Below are 22,849 nucleotides of genomic sequence, written 5' to 3' on the forward strand. Positions count from 1 at the left end.
ATTGTGTCAAAGTGCCATTTTGTCAGTGTTGTCCCATGAAAAGATATACTTAAATATCTGCAGAAATGCGAGGGGTGTTTACACTGAAATGACACTGTCATTGCACTGCTAATGTCACAACATTGTCACATGCTGGGAACTGCTTAATCTGGGTACTGCATATGCAATATTTGCAGTTACATTATGGAATTTTTGCACTGTTACATGAATACATATGCATTAACTGTCATTTGCACTATCATATCAGGTCAGCCATCTGCCTCACTGTCTGAGTACTGTAAATCATCATATGAGCACTGTTGCGCTCTGTTATAATATCACTACATCACCACTTGCTGCAAGTCTCTTATTAAATTTATTCCCAATCTGTGTACACTGTAACCTGCGTTTTTATATTAGCCTTATTGTACTTTAGCTCGTTTTATGTGGTGCACGTCAGGGCGAAGCTTTAAATCCCGTTATACTGTACAATGAAACTTTCTAGGCTTTATATATATATTTCAATGCCAAACCTTTGCATGCCATTATGACAACTGCATGTACAAAGAAGATATCTTTACACTGATCTCCATGCGACCCACCAAATTTGGATGCATACTTACTCACTATGACTGCTCTGGTTCCTCACCTGTTGGTCCTGTCGATCTCTGTCAGTTTCCTGATTGACTGTGATCAAATGCCAGTTGTTGAGACTGATGTATTCCTCCATGACCAGCATCACCACCCCTTTAAGTTCTTCCTGGGAGATTTGTAGCCCTCTATCCTCGCCCTCCAAGGACTTTTCTTCTGCAACGACAGCGATTCCAGCAGCTCCTCTGATGATTTCATTGAGAACCATGGCGGCCTGCTTCCTGTATGCCGAGGACTGCCGGTACAGATCCAAGAAGTGGTCCGTCAATAGAAAAATGTTGCCATAGTAACCTATAAGTACAACATAGTAAAATAACTCCATGGATTTGGATGGGACGTGACACATAATGCTACGCGGATAGCGCCTTCATACCTAAAGTTCGACAGATCTCTGCGAGCACAGAAAAGATCCTCTCATCTGTAAAGAAGAGGAAACGCTTCCTCCGTGTTTGAGCTGATTGATGGAAATCTGAACTTGTTTCTATTGTGTCACTGTGACTTCGTTCTTCTACAATACGGACATCTGTGACGTCCAACTCAAGCACCTGCAAAATCAGAGGAATTTGTTTGACGCTTGTTTTTCAGTAATAAAGTAAATGATCAATAGAAAATACAGCACACTATAACATTTTAGACTCCCAACTGTGTTTGTGTAGTACCAGTTAGAAAAGTGTTAGGGTGTGATAAGACCAAGTGGTTTACACTTATGTTGTGTTCTTGGGTCAACGGTTTTTATATTTCTCAACCCTTTATAGAGCAATTGACTATTTTTGGTCTTATATAAAAAAATAATACAGTCCTGGCATGAGGCTTGTACATCGACACCAAATCATAATAATAATGACCACCACCGGTTTTAAAATTGATTATTGTTATGAATGATTTTCTTATTTTTAATGAATAAATAAATGTATAAATTAATAAAATGTTTTTAAAAAATTAAATAAAGATGGTTAAAAACAGAAATTCACTGTGGGTATGGTCTCCAATATCAATCTAAACTTTTTTTAAAATTAGATTTAAAAATATATGGCGAAAACACAGACAAGACTGAAAAAGCAGTTTCTGCTCTTGCACTCCTTTTTAAAAGAAACTGCTGTATTTTAAGCCAAAACAACTGTTGTGTTTGATAGAACAATATGTCTATATGCTGCCATAGCAGATTCATGGCGCATTAAGCCCCCGAACTATTTTTAATTTGTCCGTTTTACCCTGGAAACCCCCGTTTACAGATGTCGCGCAACCGCTTTTGTTTCAACCAAGCCATAAAAAGAAGGTAAGTAATTATATTTATTACCGGTATTCAAAACGTCTGTCATCTTTAGCTAAGAATCATTAATTGATGTCTAGTATTTCGCAAAAAAAACAAAAAAAAAAACGACTTTAAAAAAATTATTCACTCGCAAAATTCAAACTTTTAAACATAATACGTCACAATGAAAAAAATTGGTGTAAAAAAGTCACGGATATCTACCTCATAACTATTGCTTAATTGTATGGTTTTTTTGTTACTGTCGCATTTTCTCCGATATGTTAGATGATAAATAATGAATCCAAACAAAGAAAATTTGAAAAAAAAAAAAAAAAGTTTAAAAGGGTAAATATATGAAAAAGAAAATCTCGACCACTCCTTGATGTCTGCGATTTCTGCATCCGATCCTTGGTATATTACCATGTTTCACCCTTAAAATCCCCCCCAAATCCAGCTGTGGCCATTCACAGCTGTGTCTTGATACTCAGTGATACATGCTACATGGAGTTTTTAGATCGAAACAAGGTAAGTACACGATAATATCTCGTTAAAGTCATGGCGTCTTTAATTCTGCTCTCGCGTGCTCCCACCTCCAGATAGGGTTTTGCTATTTAAATTATTTTTTTTGAATGCCCCTCTGTTCAAAATTTTTCTTCCCCCAGAAAATTGAGATTTTAAGCTTTCCAATGATGTATCACACATGCATATAGGAAAATTTTGAGTCTGTCCAAATTGGGGGTCTCAGAGCGGAACTTCAGAGATACCTGAGTGTTTATAGTGTGTTTTATATTTCCTAGTATTTAACTCATTGCCTGCCATTGACAAAGATAGACGTCCAATTAATAAAAACTGAGGGCTAGCTCTGAATGCTCACCTTTCAGTGCCATTGATGGCGCTACACGTCCGATCCATTACGACTGGGAGAGGCTGGCAGCGAATAATTGAATGGATTGGATTTCTAGCGCCATCAATGGTAGCTAATGAGTTAAATGCGCTATAATGGGTTAATGCATGTACAGTAAATTGGATATGCTCCTATCATGTCATTTCCTTTCATAAAATATAAAATGTCCTGCACTACAGCAGGTACTACCTGCATCAGAGCTTTGGAAATCCTCTCAAGATGCACAGCAGAGTTCAGCACCACAGAGACCAAAGGTCCTAGGAGCTTTAAATAACCCAGAAAGACATTAAGGGTAAATATCTTCTTCTGGTCATCAGAGGTCCGCATTAGTCTGGGCATTGAAGTGGCCAGAGTATGAAGATTTTCCGAAAGAACGTCAGTGAAGTTCTGACAGTTGTTTTTACATTTGATATCATTGGGGTTGACAGATTCTTGATTTTTCTTGGACGCATTTCTGAGTGCAACTTTGCACCTAAAAAGGAGAAAATGTGACAGAAATAAGCTAATAATAACCTTTCACTGTGCGTACCTCCCATCTAACATACCTTTCTCTAACTTTGGGCTCCTCATCATTAATTGCTCCAACCAATGTCTCCAGAAGCAGTCCAACACACTCTCCTAAAGACTGACTAGACTTGTCCAACAGGTGTTCAGCCAGCTCCACCACCTCCAGTCGGACCTTCCAGTGTTGATGTGCCACCGTGCTTGAGATGATCTTCTTCAGGAGCAGGAACAGCTTTCCGGATGTGTTCTTTACCCAGTCCTGTGTGCGTACGACCATTAGCTGCCCAATCCTCCCCAGGTCAGTCGAGGGAGACTTCGGTGGCTCACTAGATTGAAGCTGAGCGTCTTCCATGACGAGGCTGACCGTCCTGGACCAGACCTCAAATGACAGTGTCAAAAGGATCACGCTTACTTCATATTTAATTCCATGACATTGCTGGTACTATTTTTGTGCATTTTATTGATAAGAAAATCAGATAAAAATGACATGAATGGGTGTACCTATCACAACTTTGGATCAATGGTTAATAAAGTGGTTGTGTAGAAGATATATGTACCTTGATGGCTCTTACTGTGACTCCATGGCCTTGTCTGACATCCCCTGTAATGATCCTGGCAACCGCCATTGTAATTCCAGGTAAGAACGAAGCCATGGCATTGCCTACTTCTTCCCGTTCCTCGGAGGAGGGAACTACATGATCTTCAATGCAGTCACACTGCAGAGTCAAAGCCTGCAGGAACTCCAAAGCTGCTATCTGAACATCTCTGGATTTCTCTTTCTCTGCCAAATTCAGTAAGAGTGAAACGGCAGCTCCCAGCTCTGGCAACATTGTGACTTTGAAGAATTCCAAGACAATATCGCCATATGCTGCATGAAGCAAAGCGCTCAGGCATCGCAGCACTGTTAATTTCACCTCCTCTGATGTATCTGCAGGTTTCCCTGGATTGGCTGGGGAGCAAATGCAGAGGCAGAGCTCTGAGAAGAGGTCGTGGAGGGTCTGCCAGCTTTGAACACAGGTGTTTTCCAGGACGTGACTGATAGTCTCCACCACAGCTTGCACAAGTTTGTCCTTTTTGGGCCCGGGGACTTTGAGCACAAAGCGGAGGGGGAAGAGGACATACTCTTGAAGCTGCTGCAAGGTGGCATCCTGGATTTCCTTTAACTGAGCGCTCAATGTCTCAACATTTTTTAAAGTAGGCACGCGAGTCAGCAGGACACAAGCTGGACGTAGGTAGGCAAAAGCAATCTTTGGATCGCTTATAAGTGCCTTGGCCGGAGGCATCGCAGCTGAGATCCCTTCTCTGTGGGTTAGGAAGAAAAAAAAATGGGAGGTACAAATACAAACAATATTGAAGGTTAATCCCACTCACAGAATAGCCACAGTCTATCATTAAGTATATGCAGTATATGTTATGTGAATTGTTTCAATTATGATTTGGACTAATTGCACTAGACTGAACCATGCACACATCTACACTCGAAGTCATCAAATTTTAAAACGCAGTAGCTTCTTAACCAGTACTCTTAGTTTTTATAGTAAATAAGAATAAGAACATACCTTCAATTTGGTCAATTGGCTGTAAAATACACATTTCTCAAGACACGCAAATACTGCAACAGTAGTGACAGACGGCCATGGTGGCGACGTATTGTGACGTTAACATCTTGCGCCGATGACGCATTTCCTATTCGACGAAGTGTAAGAATTGAGGAAGAGTATCTACATCCGAGAGTTTATAAAAATAATGGACTGTAGTTTAAAATTATAACTATGAATATTATTTAAAACACACGACGTCAAAAGTGAACGATCATTATGAATTCCAAAAATACTCTTTATAAAGCGTAAACTATTCGTACAACATGCAATACATCTTCATGTTAGTAACAGGCATTTTGCTTTGAAAATAACTCAATCAGAGCGATATAAATATAATATACTTGATTAGAGCCAATGAGTTGTTAGCTTTTTTTGGTTAAATATTAGTATTTCCATTGAACAGCTTATCTTTTTAATAATTATCGCCTGACGAAGAATTGTTCTCGGACAGTTCGCCAGACATCGACGGTAATGCCATTGATATTTTGACTATTTCTGAGGGCTAGCTGGAAGGCTGATTATTCTACGCTAGGTTAGCTCCTCTTTAATTCACTGCTAATCAAATATTTAGTTCTAAAAAAAAATTCTGGTACCTAAATTTGTAAGTAGAAAGTGTCAGTGTGCCAAAAACGCAATTTGGCAAACCGATTCATTCAGTTACTAGTATTTTATTGGGTGTGTCTGAACCTGATGTATGGCTTTATGTTATCATTTTCGCCTGAATAATTAGTTTGCTCTGCGTGTCCATAATAATAACCCCAGGCTGATACTGTAATGTTTAAATTTCTTTCAATCAATCAATCAACTTTATTTGTATTTCACATTAAAAAATCCGCCAAGGAGACCAAAGTGCTTTACATAGCATAACACAGCAAAAATAAGTCAACTTTGAAAGATAAAACAAACAGATAAAATAAAATACATAAAAGACGAGGTCATAAACTGTCATTGCACATTAAAAGCTGAAAAAAAAAAAAAAAAAATGTTTTAAGGCGTGATTTAAAATCCGTAAGTGTTGGGGCCTGTCTAATAGTAAGTGGTTCTTTGTCAAAATAATTTTAAAGAATTTCATCCTTTTCATATTTATGTACCACAACCTTTCTGTTTGTTTTAAGTCTGACAGCTTTTTTTTTTTTTTTTTTTTTTTAAATGAGTGCAGAATCCAGTTTTCCCCTATCACATTAAGGCAGGGGTCCCCAAACTTTTTCCTGTGAGGGCCACATAACATTTCCCTTCTCTGATGGGGGGCCGGGGTCAGTTTGTAACAATAAAACTGTGACGATTGCAGGAGTGCCTAAATGTAAAAATGTATTGTTTTTCAGAAAGCCACAATCAAATAACCCTTTCTGGATTCTTCACGGAACAAAAGTAAATAAAATAAAAACAATAATGTAATATAATAATAATAATAATAAAAACTATTAATTAAATAGATAATAACCAAATAACTGAGTTCTGAGTTCTTCACAGAAAAGGCCAGGAAACAACACTATTGAGAAAAAAAAAACAAAAAAAAACTTCAAAATGCTCTCTGGTATTGTTCAGGGGGCTGGACCAAATGTGGAGGCGTGTTGTATTTGGCCCGCGGGCCGTAGTTTGGGGACCCCTGCATTAAGGTTTTGAGCTATGTGATCCCCGTTTTCATAAAGGGAAAAAAAAAACACTACTTATTTACTTGTTTTATAAACAAAAAAAATGTTCAAATATTGACTGCAATACTTATTTAACATTATTATGTTTTTACAAAGGATATGGCTGTGCATGTAGCAACATAGACTGCTAATAAAATTGTGGAGAAAAATACCTTGACATGATAAAGAAAAACTGAGGTCCGTTTTGGATTTCACACCCGAATAATTATCAAAAGCACAAAAGACATAACCATTAACACTTACAGTCACACTTGAGGCATTTCAAAGCATTCACTTTGAGAAATTGTCATACATTGAGAAAAGTCTCATATAAGCATGGCAAGAACAAATGTGTTGGCCTTCATATCACTTACTCGTATTATATCATTGTTATTATTGCATTTATTAATGCAGGTCACAGAGCTGACCACATTTTGTGGTGAAACACAGTAATCATGTGAAATTAAGGAAATTGGAACAATATACCGTTTTTCATTGCAAAACTACATTGGCAGCATAATGGACTAATATTCGCTGTGGCGACCCCTGAATTGAAGAGCCGAAAGGAAAAGAAGAAGAAGTTGATGTTGAGAAAACACTGAGGTCAGGCTAGCAGAGATCCATGGCATGGCCTGGCCACTTAATCAAGACTCTTAATCTCAATTAGGCATGTACCGGTATGAGATTCTGACAGTATGATAACCTTAAGCCAAAATATCACGGTTTCACAGTATTGCAATTAAAGCTCTAAAAAGTTACTTTGATATATCTGGGTTTTAAAACAAAACATCTTTCCATTGAGCAGGATTTTTATTTTTCAAAACATTAGCAAATTTGAACATCAGTATTATGTTAGGTTAAAATGATAAAATAAAAATAACAAAATATTCTGAATAAAATTAAAATAAATGCAGTCCTTTAGATGAGCCTAAACCCACAGCCACAGCTCAACATTATTACCATCACAAAAAAAATAATTGAATTATTTTCCTACAAAGCATGTGTGTATGGCTCGTTACCGTATTATGTTTACATTATACACACACTCTGTTTCTCAACACAGACAGTTGCCAGAGAGAAAAAAACACATGTTTTACCACCGCTAGACACACTAAACATGCTAAAGTTAACTCTCTTAGCTGGTGGGAAACGTTCATGTCAGTGTTTAGTAATCTAACCTTTAATTTTGTATAAATGCGAAATCATATTCGAGGTATTGCCTCCTCGGCAGCCACTCTCTGCAAACGTATTAACATGTCGGTTGGCCCTCCTACTCTTACTTTTCTGTAGCGGAAGTATTCCTACACCAGCGATTTTGTTTTTCTTCGATGGGGAAAATAGTTCAGGAGTTTCACCTCTTCCCTAGCCTGGAACTCCAGACTCACCGCTGTTCCAGTGAGTCTGGAGTTGCAGGCTACCTCCTCCCGCCATCGTGTAGCACAAGTGACTCACTGACACTGAGCCACAACTGGTGGGGGAGGGTTGAGCCTTTCAGCTGCAAGCGATGGATTTCTCTGCATTTTTAGGACATAAAAAATACCATATACCGTACGATATGACCAGGGGTGAAAGTGGACCAGAACGAGCCGGAACGGAGTTCCGCTATGAGTTTATTAGGCGGAACCGCCCGGAACGCCGCTTTGAGCCCGCAAATATGACGGCAACTGTCCAAACACTGTTAAACTGCCACGCTGCCACTAACGTCAGATTTACATACACAAGTGTTAACAACAAGCCTAATAAAGAGCGTGTGTAGCGTCATCCATTTCCACCGATATTTAATATTCATTTATTTCTTCGACGTAGTTTGTTCCAGCGTCTCTCTCTCTCTGCCTCTGACAAGTCGCGTCGCAGGCAGCAAAAAAAAAAAAAAAAAAAAAAAAAGGACTCTGCTGTCTGTTCAATTGGATGTCATACTGACACGTGATGAGCAATGATCGTTGTCTCTGATTGGTTCAAATGCACGTTCTTTCTCCCCAAGAGAGTTTGGTGCAAAACAGGACTGAGATGAGCGGTAGAGGAGCCTGAGAGGAGCGGTTTGCAGCCAGAGCCCTCTCCGTTTTTTGGAAAAATAAGCTTGTTGAATTAAAGGAGCAATGCAATGGAAAATTGATCAGATCTTTAAGAGAAAGGAAAGAATTGATGAGGTTTATTTGATTTTTAATGTGCACTTTGGACTTATTTTTGTTCATTTATGTAAGGCTACTTATTTATTTCCTTATAATTAAAAAAAAAAAAAAAAGTGCTTTGTCTTTAAAATATATTCCATTTCACTGTGCATAATGTATGTCATTTGTACTTTTTTTTTTTTTTTTGTTAATGCATGTTACTTATATCTATTATTTTAAAAAGTCAATGTTTACATTATCTTCTATTTTAAAGTGCATCCTATGTTATTGAATAGATAAAATTGAGATTTGGCTTTTAGATTTGAAGAAATGAGGGGAAAATAAAAATTTGATGGAGTTTTAGATGGAATTTTGTAAATCAGTGAAAAAATACAATTTTGAATGGAAATCAGTTTCTCATTTATGCCTGGTTCCAGTGTAATGCAGTAGCCTAATGCATGTGTTAACGGTAAACCTTTCATTCATTCATTTTCTGAGCTGCTAATCCTTACGAGGGTCATGGGGGCGTTGGAGCCAATCCCAGCTAACTATGGGCATTATGTGGGATACACCCTGAAACAGTTGCCAGCCAATCGCATGGCACAAGGAGACGAACAACCATTCGCGCACACAGTCATACTTAGGGACAATTTAGAGCGTTCGATCAGCCTACCATGCATGTTTTTGTGATGTGGGGGGAAACCGGAGTACCCGGAGAAAACCCACGCAGGCAGAGGGAGAACATGCAAACTTCACACAGGAAGGCCGGAGCCTGGGATTGGACCATTGATTTTTTGGCATTTGGGTGGTTTTAGGAGGTTTCAAAATTCAGGGTGGACACTTATAGTACATAAAAGATAATGCAAGTTCAAATAGTGCAACCTGCATGTTCAATTAATTGAGTGATCTTGCTGGCAACCAGTCCTAGTTGTACTCTTGCCAACAATAGGATTAGATTGGTCAACGTCATATAGTATGGTATTTTAACACTGTTCTGCTTTAAATGAATTTCCCCCTGCAGTCTTCCTTAAAGGCTGGATGCCTGTCATTGCTGTCCTTCCCAGCGTGAAGCGGCACTATGGATGAGGAAACTCTGGAGGGCGCCATCTCTACATATGAAGCCCAGCTGCAGCAAGTGGATGCCACTCTGGCTGCTGGCCTGGACCCTTCCCAGCAATGCGACCTACTCAAACTGAAACAGGACCTATGCCAGCTGATAGAACTCACCAAGGCCAGCCTGTTGTCCTTTCAAAAGAGTCTGCTTTTGGCCTCCCTGGAGAACACTGGCGGAGTGCAGGCCGAGGCGCCGAAGCCTGACACAAAAGGAGATTTCGATTCCGAGTTTGCTGCCTTCTATAGTGAGCTTGGGGAGTTTTCGGGAACTAACTCTGAGACGAGGGAACCGGACCAGGAGACAGATGCTGGTGTAGAAGATAAGTGTGAAGACGAGGAGGGGGAGGAGGAAGAGGAAGAAACATTGAGTGGTACCAAAGTTAGAGCGCCTTACAGGACGTCGTGGGGGACCCTAGAGTACCACAATGCCATGGTGGTCGGAGCAGAAGCACCAGACGGAGACGAGGCGCAAATTAGAGTTTTGTACATTTATCCCACACAGAAGTCCATGAAACCATGTCCATTCTATTTGGAGGATAAATGTCGCTTCCAGGATAATTGCAGGTGACCTTTATATCCTCTTCTATCACTGTTAGTATTTTTGCTTTTGTTAGTATTTTAACACACGAGTAGCAAATGCTGATCTTTCAATGACGAGAAGCTCAGCGGTGACTGTGGAGGGGCTCAGTGGCACCCCCTACTCAGTAGGGAAAGAAACTAGAGTGCCAGAAGTCAAGTTTCCTTACCTAACAGAAGTAGAATTTTTCGCTAGTTGTTTTCAACAAAGCAAGTGTCGCTAGAATGATTATGAAAGTTTCCGGTTCCACTCAGAACAACGGGGAAAAAAATTGAAAAATTCTTCCCATACAAGATCACTGTTTCGCTCATTTTGCTGTCCATCAAAAGTGATTTCGCCTCAGGCACAACATGCAAGAGTCATGCAGAAAAGCAAAGCATCCGAGCCAGCCAAGCCCCGCCCACTACCTATAGACCCCCAGAGACACACAGCGTCCAGTGGGCGGAATAAACCTAGCCTTTGGCCAATGACTTGTCTTGTTTCGCAGCAGTGGAACAATGCACTCTCTACTCTGGAGACGCACAGCTTCCACACTGTTTAAAGTAGGGCTGTGACATAATATCGAAATGGTGATATATCGTGATACTTTGTATTCCAAAAGGTTATCGATATGCACCTGCCAAGAATCGAGATATCGTTTTAGAAAGGTGCCAATGTCTAAAAAAATAAATAAATAAAAAGGAACCAAAATCTTCCACCATAATAGTGTCTCAGTTAAGGCTTATTTTAGGGCAGGGGCGCCTAATCCCGGTCCTCGAGAGCCCCTATCCAGCTTGTTTTCCGTGTCTCCCTCCTTTAACACATCTGAATCAAATGATCAGCTCATCAGCAAGCTCTGCAGCAGCCTGATAACGATCCTGATTAGTTGATTCAGGTGTGTTAGAGGAGGGAGACATGGAAAACAAGCTGGATAGGGCCTCTCAAGGACCGGGATTGGTCACCCCTGTCTTAGGGCATTTATAGGTAATTTCCTGTTGAGTTTGAGTCACTACCTATTTATTTGGGTGATTCCCAGGTCACTTCCTGTTCTGTAACTCAAAATAAACAGGAAGTGACCCATAAATACCCAAAAATCAACAGGAAGTAACTGAAAATCAACAGGTAAATGACCGTAAATGGCCCAAAATTACCTCATTGCCTAGCTTTGGCTGCCACTGACGGCCATAGACGTTCAATCCGTTCTACTAGTGATAAACTCATTCCAATTCACAGCAGAAGCTTGTTTTTCTGTTTATTAGTTCTTTGTAGAATATCCTACAATGATTTCCTGACCAATGTATTGATAATCGTTTGTGTCGCCGTATCATCAGATCATCGTTATCGTGAGCTTTGTATCGCAAATCGTATCGTATCGTGAGGTACCAAGAGGTTCCCACTCCTAGTTTAAAGAACTGTGAGGCTGCGTGAATAAATGAAAAGCAAGCTGCATCGTAACCAGTGATAAGAAGCTAATTCTGAAGAATAGTTGAGGGTGTTGTAGTGCATTTTTAGTCAATGACATGTACACACAACAGTATACATTTGACGACTGATTTTTTTAACCTTTTGGGGGAGCTGAGCTAAGCCAGGGTTATATGACAAAAATTGTTTTCACAATAAAAAAATTCTTATCGGTCGATATCGATAATTATCACGATAATTTTTCAAATTTGAAGTCTGATTTTTGCCACTGAGTGTAAGTTGACAAACCCAGATGCCGCTTTAACCAATCTTTAATGTCAGGAAAAAGATGCATGCATGGTGACAAACTACTACACAGAATTTCACACATACGTGGATTACAAAAGCACAAAATTTAAAGTTAACAAAATGCTGGGCATTGCACAGCCATTGGTTAAAAAGTTACGGGCCAGTAAAATAAGTCTGTCCACAGTATCAGGCTTTAATGCTGCTCTGTGACAGGTCACCTTCACGTTTACGTTGTACCAGTGCCCCCCTTCTCCGGTGTAAATCTATCGACCTTTATCGAAAGTTTTGATTATTTCTGTTGACAAAAATTATATGACGATAATTATTGTTATCGTTTTATCCCCCAGGGTTAAGCTGAGCTTCCTTTGCAGTATTAGACCAATCGCCACCGAAACACACAATATATAATTGATGGTAGCGATGGTAGCTTAGCATGTCATGCAAAAGCTACCATCTATAATACTTGAATACTTAGAATTTCAAAACGCCACTTGTCCTACAGTTTTTGTTGTAATCACATAATTTTTTTAATCGGATCTTAAGCTTCCGAAACTCAGGCAGCCCTATTCGTTCTTCTGCAAGTTCCAAGGTCGAGACTTAAAAGTGAAGGTCAGGATTTTTGACATCAGGCTTAATCTTCGAGTTAGCGAGGGTTTAATTAGTCGGTGCAGTTGATTTCTACAAATTCCATGTAGTTTGTTAGTTATTTGTTAGTTTCAGCGCTCTGGAGTGGCTAAGCTAGCACAAGTCAGTTGGGCCATCTGAGCCAATAAAAAACAACATATGCACACTTGAAAATCATCCCTGACTCTTGGAATCCAAAAACTGCAGAGGAGCAAGGCGGAGTGACAGGCGGATTTTTTTTGTGTCATAGCCAGCAATAAGTAACCAGTTTATATTGTTCCTCGTTCTTCATAGGGGATTTGTGGAAACGTGCCTTTGCCCATTTCCTCTGTCTGTTTCCACAGCCTCTAAATGCACATTTCGCCGGCTGTCAGTTAACTCAGCAGACTGATGCTGCATTCGAGGAAGGTGGGAAGTCAGAGTTTCCAACCTCCGATTTGGAAAAATATCATTAGAACGCCTTCACTATTTGATCACTTATGAGAAAGCAGGTTTGCTGGAGGTCAAAATGTCTTTTTACAGCCAAAATAAAAATCCACCTGTTGCGATCAGCCATCTTTGCTGTTTACATTCGCTTGGAACGCTTTGAGGTCGCAACTGGTACCTTCCGAGTGGGATAAGTCCGACTTCCCCCTTCCGTCGAATGCAGCTTGAGCGCGAGAGGCCTTAGCACTCCTCTCTATTGTGTCGTATTAAGCATCTAAAAAATGCAGTCCTGCAGAATGAAATGAATTACGGCAGTTTTGTGTGACATTGTTTTGGCCGCATGTGTGTTTTGGAACAGTGATCTGTGTTTTGAATTTATTTGACTATGTTGGATCTGTTCGAAGATCTGTATCATTTTTTTATTGGCATGCTAAGTTGGCCCCTCTGACTCGCGCTAGCTTAGCCACTCCGTAGCCCTGAAACTAACAAATAACTTGAAAACTGCACGGAATTTGTTGAAATCAACTCCACCAACTAATTAAACCACTGCTAACTAGAACATTGAGCCTAGTGTCAAAAATTATGAACAACAGCTTTAAACAGTGTGCTGATTGATCATATGCAGACTTTGTCCCTAAGTTGTGGAATAGCCGATTTGATTTTTAAAAATTTAAAATACTAAGGGGCACAAAAGTTGTAGATACTTTTAGCCAAAAACGTAGGGTTCAGCCAAAATTTGCCAAAAACATACCCATTCACTTCTAAAGGCCAAAATTTCCCATTCATTTCAATGGCACAAAAACTTCCATCACTATTGATTTCCAACCCAAGTGACTCAACAGGAAGTCACCGCAAATTGATCCCAGATCAATACAAAGTAACCTGAAAACAAGGGCGTAAGTTTGGTGTCAACATTGGTTGGGACGACATAACAGCATAACATGCATGTACACTTTTTGCTGGGGACGGGACATTAATAAGGCCAAAACAGATTATTGAACGGGGTTCATGGATACATTTCTCACGAATATGAACCTAACTTATTGATAGGCTAAATGATCAATGCAAAATAAATCTGTATTGACTTATACTAACTTTTATGTGTATTGGTTCAGGTGATACAACGTTCGATTCAAACGAGACATTTTGAAATGCAGGTCTCTTAAAAAAACAGGGAGCTATCCGAGAATGGGTCAGTGACAGTGGAGCACCCTTAGACTCAAACTAAAGTATTGTTATATAAAAGTAGTTTCGGGAAAAATTGAAATAAAAAAAAATCTAAGATATCCAAGGACCGATCTACATCTGAGGCATAGTAGACTACGGTAAGACTCGAACCAAAGTAGTCTCATGAAATTCTTATGTGTGATTTAATTTCACAGATTTTTTTTTCATATCAGTTCATGTTCATGTCAGTGTCCGCCTGAAGTGCACCCATTCTTGGATAGCTTCTGTTTTTGTTTTTTTTTAACAAAAGGACTTGCACTCTGAAGCCACTGTGTTGCATTACTGTAATGCACATAATGCAAACAGTGATGCAAATGAGGGAGGGACAGCTAGCTTGACTTTGTTGTTCCTTGTGGAGGCTAGCCTGACCGCAGTAGTTTTGCAGGTTAGCAAGTTATCAGAGTTTAATGTTATGCTAATTCTGATTGCAATTTAAATTAAGAAATTAGTGGTGTTTCCTCCACCTCCACAACATTGACGTCTTTTTACATTACTTACAGTGGCTGCCGCTAGCTGAAAAAAGAACTTCTAATATCCTCTTCGAAGGGGGCGGAAGAGGCGGCATGTTGTTAAATTGAATCTGTCGTGCCGTGTGAGTGTGCATCATGTTTGTCTGTTTGGTGGGGGGTGGTCAAGTCATCAGCCAATCAAACCTTCGTTTGAGGGGGTAAAAAATAGACCGGCACATTCAGCAAATTAAATGTGATATATGTCAGTCTGAACATAATGAAAACAATTCACTTAATAATGGTAGGTTCTATTATATCCTTACAACATATGGGAAGAAAATTTAAATTACCTAAATAACTCAACTCATTATATAATGCAAATAAGGCTTCTTAAAAGCTGGTGGGGACAATTTGAGCATCCTGACAAGTTGGTAGTGTTATGTCCCTACCATCCCTATGCAAACCTACGCCCTTGCCTGATAATAACAGGAAGTGACTCCAAAATGCCCCCGAATCAACAAAAGTGACCCGATATGAACAGGAAGGGATCCCGAAATGCCCCATCATTAACAGGAAGTCACGTGATATCAACTGGACGTGACTCTGAAATGCCTCAATATCAACAGAAAGTGACAGGATAAACCAACGATCACAACAAAGCTACCATCGCAATTTCTCCAGACATTGCATTTTCTAATAATTTTCATTTTCCTTCAAAAGTCTGTTTTTCGGTTTTACATTTTCGAAATAATTGTCAATCAGGTAGAAGAAAATCTCCAGCTTGTGATGAATCATTTCAATGGCTATTATTAGTGTGATGGGAATATAATAATAATATACTGTACGTATATCCGTTTCCTGTTATTTTAAAAATACTGTACTGTATGTTTTGAACTGAAAAGGATACACTGCAGTAACATTAGCAGAATTATACTGCAGCAAGGTGACCATGAACTAAACTCTTTTAGTTATGTACTAAATCTGCAATACCTTTTGTTGACATTCTTAAATTGAGCATTGTGTCTATTTTATTCCTGACGTTCTTAAGCCATACCGGTGGTATCCCTTCCTTGTTTGTTTGTTTACATTATGTAAAGGTTTTCCCATGGCGAAGTTGTGTACGTGTCAGAGCTCAGAGACTTTGTGGACTGTGACCTCAGTAACCTCGAGGAAGGCTCGTCCTGCTTGACCCGGCACGAGGATGGCATCTGGTACCCAGCCAGAATCACAGGTGCTGGACTCCTTTGAGAGTTTGCACAACCCACTAGCATCAATATTTATATCAAAGACGAGGGCTTTACAAAAATGTCCAGACAACAAACATGCATGTGTAGTATTCATAGTTGACATATAAACAGTGCTCCTTGCAAAAAGGGCTTTTGATCAACCACACAATCGCCTGATTTATATGTTTTTCTCCCATATAGGTATTGACAATGGCGTCTACACAGTCAAATTTGACTCCCTGCTGCTAAAAGACGCAGTTGTTGAAGCCGACTGCATCATCCCACCACTAAGAGAGGAAGACACACCCTCCTCTGACTCAGACCCGGACAATGCTGACGATGATGCAGCTTATGCTAAAGGCATGTTTCAATCAGTTTTTATTCTATATATGCTGCTAGTAGCTCTGGAATTATTGAACCTGCACATATTATAGAACATTCCTCACGGAAACAAAAAATATATTGAAATTTATGATGAAGAGTTAGCTCACAAAGCACATTCTCTTCCTGATTAATTTAATTTGCATATGGTCCTATCCAGTCCTATCCATGTAAAATCGATGTTTGCCATTGATGGCTGTAAATGTCCAATCCAGTTCAAATAGACTGGAGGTGTCTTGCCGTCAATGGCAGCCAAAGAAGCAAGAAATATTTGTATTCTGATTTAAGTAACATAATCACTGCTTTTTATTATTTTCAAATTATGTTTGTTTTCTTCTCTTATTTCACTTTTGTGTTTGATTGAAACATCCCTAAAGTTTTGGAGCCCGCTGGCGAATCGACTGCAAATACTACTTCTTCATTTGGAGGCTGGGAGGTCCACACCAGGGGCATCGGATCTAAGCTAATGCTGAAGATGGGCTATGAATATGGCAAAGGTTGGTGAAAACATACCGAAACTACCATCACTTCAAAGTAGGGGTGTGACAATATATCGAAATGGTGATATATCGTGATACTTTGCATCCCAAAAGGTTATCGATACGCTCATGCCAAGAATCGAGATATTGCTTTGAAAAGGTATCAATGTTTTTAAAAAAAAAAAAAAAAAAAAAAAAATGAAGGAAACAGCAAGTTGCTACCAAAATCTTACTACATAATAGTGTTTCAGTTATCTCAATGGCAGCCATTGACAGTCACTTTTTCCGATTTTCAGGGCATTTACAGGTCACTTTCTGTTCATTTTAGGGCATTTACAGATAACTGCTGTTTGAGTTTGAGTCACTGCCTATTCAGTGGGATTCCCGGCTCACTTCCTGTTCTGTAACCCAAAATCAACAGGAAGTGCCCATAAAATGCCCCCAAATTAAAGATACACGATAATATCGGCTGCCGATAATTATCGGCCGATAATGGCAATTATGACGTCACACAGATAATACAGATAATAAAAAAATCAACCGATAATGCAATCCGATAATTATATACTTGATTTAGCCTCCAAATGTGCGCAACCAAGCAGTTTTCTCCACTTCTTCACTGCCCCCTGCTCAACCCCTCCCCTCTCTGAAGCCCCTGTGGGAGGAGGGGTTTAGGAGTACGGCGTCATAGAGGAGGCGGTGTTACACATCAGTGTTGAGGCGCTCTCACTAGCGTGCGTTGCTTTTCCCGTGTGTGAAATGAAATAAACGACGCTCTCGCCATCTACAAAACAGTTCCTCAAGGCCTAAAGAAAGCGTTCTCATTGAACACCACTAGCACTAACCCAGCAGCCATTTAAAACTGCATCACAATGATTTTTGGAACAAATATGCTGCTGTTAGCACGAATGCTAAAGCTATTGTTAACAAATAAACTATAAAGGAAGCTACGGGGCTTGTGACGATACAGAGACGCTGCGGTCCTCCCGGAGTCGGGGTGTTTGGGAATGCAGCCCAAAGCGAGTGGCAAACTCCCATCTATGGCTAAACACCTCACGAGATCGATAGTTGACAAGTAGCTGTCTTCCGACGGAGCCCGCCGATCCGGCAGGCCGCCGCCTCGCCCTAGGCGGGTAGAGCATGAGAGCAGAGCCATGCGCCGCAGCGAGCCGGCCGGGGCGGGCGGATGTACGGTACGAACTTTGCTGCCGCCGCCACTCCGGTTCAAGACAGAGGCCTGGCGCGGGTGCTAATTTGGCAGCCAGGCGGACTGGACTGAAGGGCACAGGCGGGAGGAAATTCCCGAAATGACCCGATAGCCAAACCCCTGGATGAAAAAATAATGCAGTTTATACGACCACGATTCTTCGTGAAAGACATGTCGATCACATCAGTTTTACCACGGACATTTACACAGGTGATGTCAACAAACCATGTTTATCATGACGGCACAGTGGTTAGTTGATAATTGTAACATGCACCAAACGACACAAAGAAGTCATCCAGTCAGTAATGCATTCAGTACGCTTTAAATTTATGACGTCTTAATCAGATCATTCTTCTTAAATCTAGTCAAATAATTTTCCCCATCTTGTTTGAGTGTTGAAGACTAGTTGAATGCGCCAGATTATTCCACTTACTTGAACTAAATATTGCAATTTGTTCTTATTAAGCCCAAACATCTAAAAAAAATAAGGTCATTTTTCACCTAAATCAAGAAAAAATTGCTTTCAAATAATGTTTTGAACCATACATATTCTTGAATAAAGAACATTTCTGACAAGTTTTTTTTTTTTTTTTTTTTTTTTTTTTTTTTTTTTTTAGGATTATGTATAATAATTTATTGCTTAAAATAAGGCTGTTAATCTTATTTTCAGCTGGCCATTTTTCTTCAAGAAATCTGAGTGAAATATACTTGAAGTGCTGTCAGTTAATTTAACTTATTTCCAATAGATTTACACTGAAAACAAGGGACTTTAACTAGTCTTAAGGAGCTGTGTTTTTGCTGTGTAGTAATGTTATACTTTAGGAATGGCATACTTTTAAAGCCATTTTTGTGCAACTTATGTATTTACTCTGTAAGTAATTGTTGCCAAAAGTTTACCATTACACAATGTCAGACAATCTGTCTTTATTTAGATGTTGGAATTTACTACTACTACTACTACTTGTTCACATTTGATGTTGAAAAAAAAAGAGCAATATTATTTTTGCACAGCAATATTTTCTCTTGTGTATACTTTAAAATTTTACATAAATCTTTAATAAAATTATCGGCTTGACATTATCGGTTATCGGTTGGAACGAGGAGGAAATTATCGGTTATCGGTATCGGCTGAAAAATGCATTATCGTGCATCACTTCCCCAAATCAACAGGAAGTGACTGAAAATCAACAGGTAATGACCTAAAATGGCCCAAAATCACCTCCTTGCCTGGCATTAATTGGCTGCCACTGATGTCTATAGAAGTGGGAGGGGTTAATTTGCTGCCCCCCTCCCAGTTCAAATGGACTGGACATAAACTTACAGCAGAAGGATGAATATAGCTTGTTTTTTCTGTTTATTAGTTTTTTTGTAGTATGATTTCCTGACCAATATATTGATAATCGTTGTATTGCTATATCGTGAGATCATCGTTATCGTGAGCTTCATATTGGAAATCGTATCGTATTGTGGGGTAGCAAGTAGGCCTGAACGATATATCGTTTAAACATCGCCATCGCGATGTGCGCATGTGCAATAGTCCCATCGCAAGGACGTGCGATAGTTTTTTCATTTCATTTTTTTAAATCCACAAACGTTTGTTTTGAGGAAGGAGAGGGGAAAAAAAGCGCACAGCTTCTCTTTCTCTCCAGCAAGTCATCGGCTCCTCCCCCTCCCCCTGCAACAGCGGAGTGGAGGGAGGAGGGGCCGAACAGCAGAGCGGAGGGAGGAGGGCCCGTTCTCAAAGTGAAAGCAAGCAATCAACACGTTGGAGGAGCAAGGAAGACTGTATCCAAAAGGAGTTTTGGAAGTATTTTGGCAAGAACAAGACTATAAGGGACAAAAAACAGCCCTGTCGACAGTGCCTCGCCATGGTTGCCTCAACAAGAAGTAATCTGTCAAACGTGGGACCATTTAAAACGCAGGTATCTATGCATTCCTGCTACGAGCTCCCCATCAGAGGCTTTTTAGCACAGGTGGGAACATTGTTAAGTGCCAACGTTCTTGTCTCAAGCCTGCTATAGTGGATAAACTAATAGTCTTGGCCAAAAACCTATGAGACCCAGTTGAGAATTGCTGAGCAAGGAAGGTGGACGATATGCAGACAAATACATAACACAGCTGAAGGAATGTCTTTTCTTCTTTTTATTCAGGTTCTGTTATTCATCAGTTATTTGCAGTTATTCAGTTCAATTATTTACAAGTTCAATTGAGTTTGTTTCTTTTATATTTAAATTTATTGTAAACCGTATTTTTCAAATAACTATATATAGTACAGCTGCACATAAAGTTTTGATACTTAATATTTTTGTTGAAATATTTTTACAACTTTGTTGCCGTTTTGCAGTTTTATATTGTTATATTTTGTGTAAACAACTCAGGGGACTAATGCACTTGCACTTTTATTAGTCAGATTTAATATTTAAGTTCAAATATGTTGACAACTTTGTTGTTTAACTGAGGTTTTTATGTATTGTTATAGTTTGTGAACTCTTTTGTCATATTTAATATTTTTGTTCAAATATGTTGACAACTTTGTTGTTTTACTGAGGTTTTTATTTATTGTTATAGTTTGTGAACAACTTTTTTATTTGTCATATTTAATATTTTTGTTCAAATATGTTGACAACTTTGTTGTTATTTTACAGAAGTTTTTATTTATTGTTATATTTTGTCAAAAACTTAGGGGACTAATGCACCTGCTCTTTTATTTATCATTTAATTTATTTGCTGCTGTTGAAGTGTAAAATATTGTATTCAATAAATGATCTATTTTGTGCAGACATGACTTCCTGGATACCTTCATACAGAAATCTTCATCATTCACAAATTAAACGGTATTATATGAATACACTGTGGTCACGGTGTGTTATGTAAAGTATTTCCAAACAGCTATTCAAGTCATTTAGTGAAAATTTCTTTAAAAAAGATAGATCTTTTTTTTTTTTAATATCGCAATATAATATCGCAATATATTGCAAACCTAAAAAAAATCGCAACAATAGTTTTTTCCAATATCGTTCAGGCCTAGTAGCAAGAGGTTCCCACCCCTACTTCAAAGGATGTAATGTACCTGTACTGCACTGTGTTTGCTAGACACAAATGTTTAGCAGTATAAATCATCTATACAGTCCCTGACCAAAGTCTTGTCGCTTATCCATTTTGTAGAAACGATTGCTAATAACCTGACTTATAATGATTTAGTTGGTTTCAGAAATGGCTCATATGAAAGCAAAGACCCTCCCAAATGATGTTGAATATACAAAAATATATTTGTTTCACTGAAAAAAAGATTTATTATATAATAAAGACATAAAAGGTCAAATATTGGCAAGACAAGTTTTGTTGCCTACAGAAAGTAGTGTGAAAATTGAACAAAAAATGTACTTCAAATACAAAAATATATTACATAACATAGGCGAATTAAGTAGTGATGCTGTGAGATCCAAATGTAATATTTTGTATGACTTCCCATACTGGATGTAACTCCAGACCATGATTTTGCCACCATCAAACTTCACTGTTTTTTGGGTGAATCTCGGATCCATGCAGGCTCCAGTAGGTCTCCTGCAATATTTGCGGCGACTGTGGTGTAATTAATCTGAAAAATCCACCTTTTGCCAGTTTTCCAGCGTCCATCCTTTTGACAGGCTGTGGGCCTTGGCAAATCCCACACGGTTTTGTAATGTCTGCACCATGAGAGATCAGCAGGGTGGAAGGCAACAAAAATAGTCTGAAATATCAACAAATCTTAGCTGCCTCTTACATTCCTAACCATAAAAAGGGACAAATTCTGCAGCAGGATGGTGCTCCATTGCATACTTCAATCTCTACCTCAAAGTTACTCAAGGCAAAGAAGATCAAGATCCTCTAGGACTGGCCAGCTCAGTCACCAGACATGAACATAATTGAGCATGTCTGGGGTAGGATGAAAAAGGAAGCATAGAAGACGAAAGCCAAGAATGTTGTTGAATTCTGGGAGGCATGCAAGACTGCTTTCTTTGATGTTCCTGATGGTAAATGGTGTTATACTTATATAGCGCTTTTCCACCTTTTCAAGGCACTCAAAGCGCTTTACACTATCTCGCCATTCACCTACTGGTGTTGCAGCACCAGGAGCAATGTGGGGTTCAGTGTCTTGCTCAAGGACACTTAGACGAGTTCATCAGGGCGGAGACTTGAACCCACAACCTCTGGGTTGGGGGACAACTACTCTACCACTGAGCCACGCCACCCCTGTTCCTGATGACTTCATCAATAAATTGTATGCTCGCCGACTCATCCGAAGAAAACAATGACAAATCTGGACCATCCTCTTTCTCGAAATTGATGAAATAACGCAATTGCTTGGGCTAAATTTGGTTTTCGATTCATTCCGCATGTTTCACAAAGCCGCTCGCTCAATCCATCTGCCCGTCGCTCGCTACCTCGCCTCCCTCTAGTTACACTGCTGGCCAAAAGTATTGGCACCCCTGCAATTCTGTCAGATAATGCTCAATTTCTCCCAGAAAATGATTGCAATTACAAATGCTTTGGTAGTAATATCTTCATTTATTTTGCTTGCAATGAAAAAACACAAAAGAAAATGGGGGGAAAAATTAAATCTTTATCATTTTACACAAAACTCCAAAAATTGGCCGGACAAAAGTATTGGCACCCTTTGAAAAATCATGTGATGCTTCTCTAATTTGTGTAATTAACATCACCTGTTACTTACCTGGGGCACATAACAGATGATGGCAATAACCAAATCACACTTGCAGCCAGTTAACTCATTCACTCCCAGCCAGTTTCACCAGAGCAAGGCCCTTCATTCCCGGCCGT

At 39.4% G+C, this 22,849-nt stretch overlaps 2 protein-coding genes across 3 annotated transcripts in view; one reads left to right on the forward strand and one right to left on the reverse strand.

The window, feature by feature from the left end:
• Positions 1–4,988, reverse strand: part of tti1 (TELO2 interacting protein 1) — a 43,623-nt gene extending 38,635 nt beyond the window's left edge. Inside the window, exons 1-6 of the mRNA XM_057830378.1 lie at positions 4,850–4,988; positions 3,848–4,592; positions 3,332–3,669; positions 2,976–3,258; positions 1,004–1,175; positions 629–921 (exon numbers count right to left, since the gene is read on the reverse strand). Of these exons, the coding sequence (XP_057686361.1) occupies positions 629–921; positions 1,004–1,175; positions 2,976–3,258; positions 3,332–3,669; positions 3,848–4,573 (1,812 nt within the window). The 5' untranslated portion in view covers positions 4,574–4,592; positions 4,850–4,988. The remainder of the gene's footprint in view (positions 1–628; positions 922–1,003; positions 1,176–2,975; positions 3,259–3,331; positions 3,670–3,847; positions 4,593–4,849) is intronic.
• A 235-nt stretch (positions 4,989–5,223) lies between these two features.
• zgpat (zinc finger, CCCH-type with G patch domain) overlaps positions 5,224–22,849 on the forward strand; it is a 28,646-nt gene continuing 11,020 nt past the window's right edge. Inside the window, exons 1-5 of one of the 2 annotated variants that reach the window (XM_057830399.1) lie at positions 5,224–5,359; positions 9,652–10,307; positions 15,833–15,966; positions 16,163–16,321; positions 16,720–16,839. In XM_057830399.1, coding sequence (XP_057686382.1) covers positions 9,709–10,307; positions 15,833–15,966; positions 16,163–16,321; positions 16,720–16,839 — 1,012 coding nt within the window. In that variant the 5' untranslated portion in view covers positions 5,224–5,359; positions 9,652–9,708. The remainder of the gene's footprint in view (positions 5,360–9,651; positions 10,308–15,832; positions 15,967–16,162; positions 16,322–16,719; positions 16,840–22,849) is intronic. The other variant, XM_057830398.1, reaches the window with a different exon arrangement.

Source organism: Corythoichthys intestinalis, chromosome 2, assembly GCF_030265065.1.
Source record: "Corythoichthys intestinalis isolate RoL2023-P3 chromosome 2, ASM3026506v1, whole genome shotgun sequence".
NCBI lineage: Eukaryota > Metazoa > Chordata > Actinopteri > Syngnathiformes > Syngnathidae > Corythoichthys > Corythoichthys intestinalis.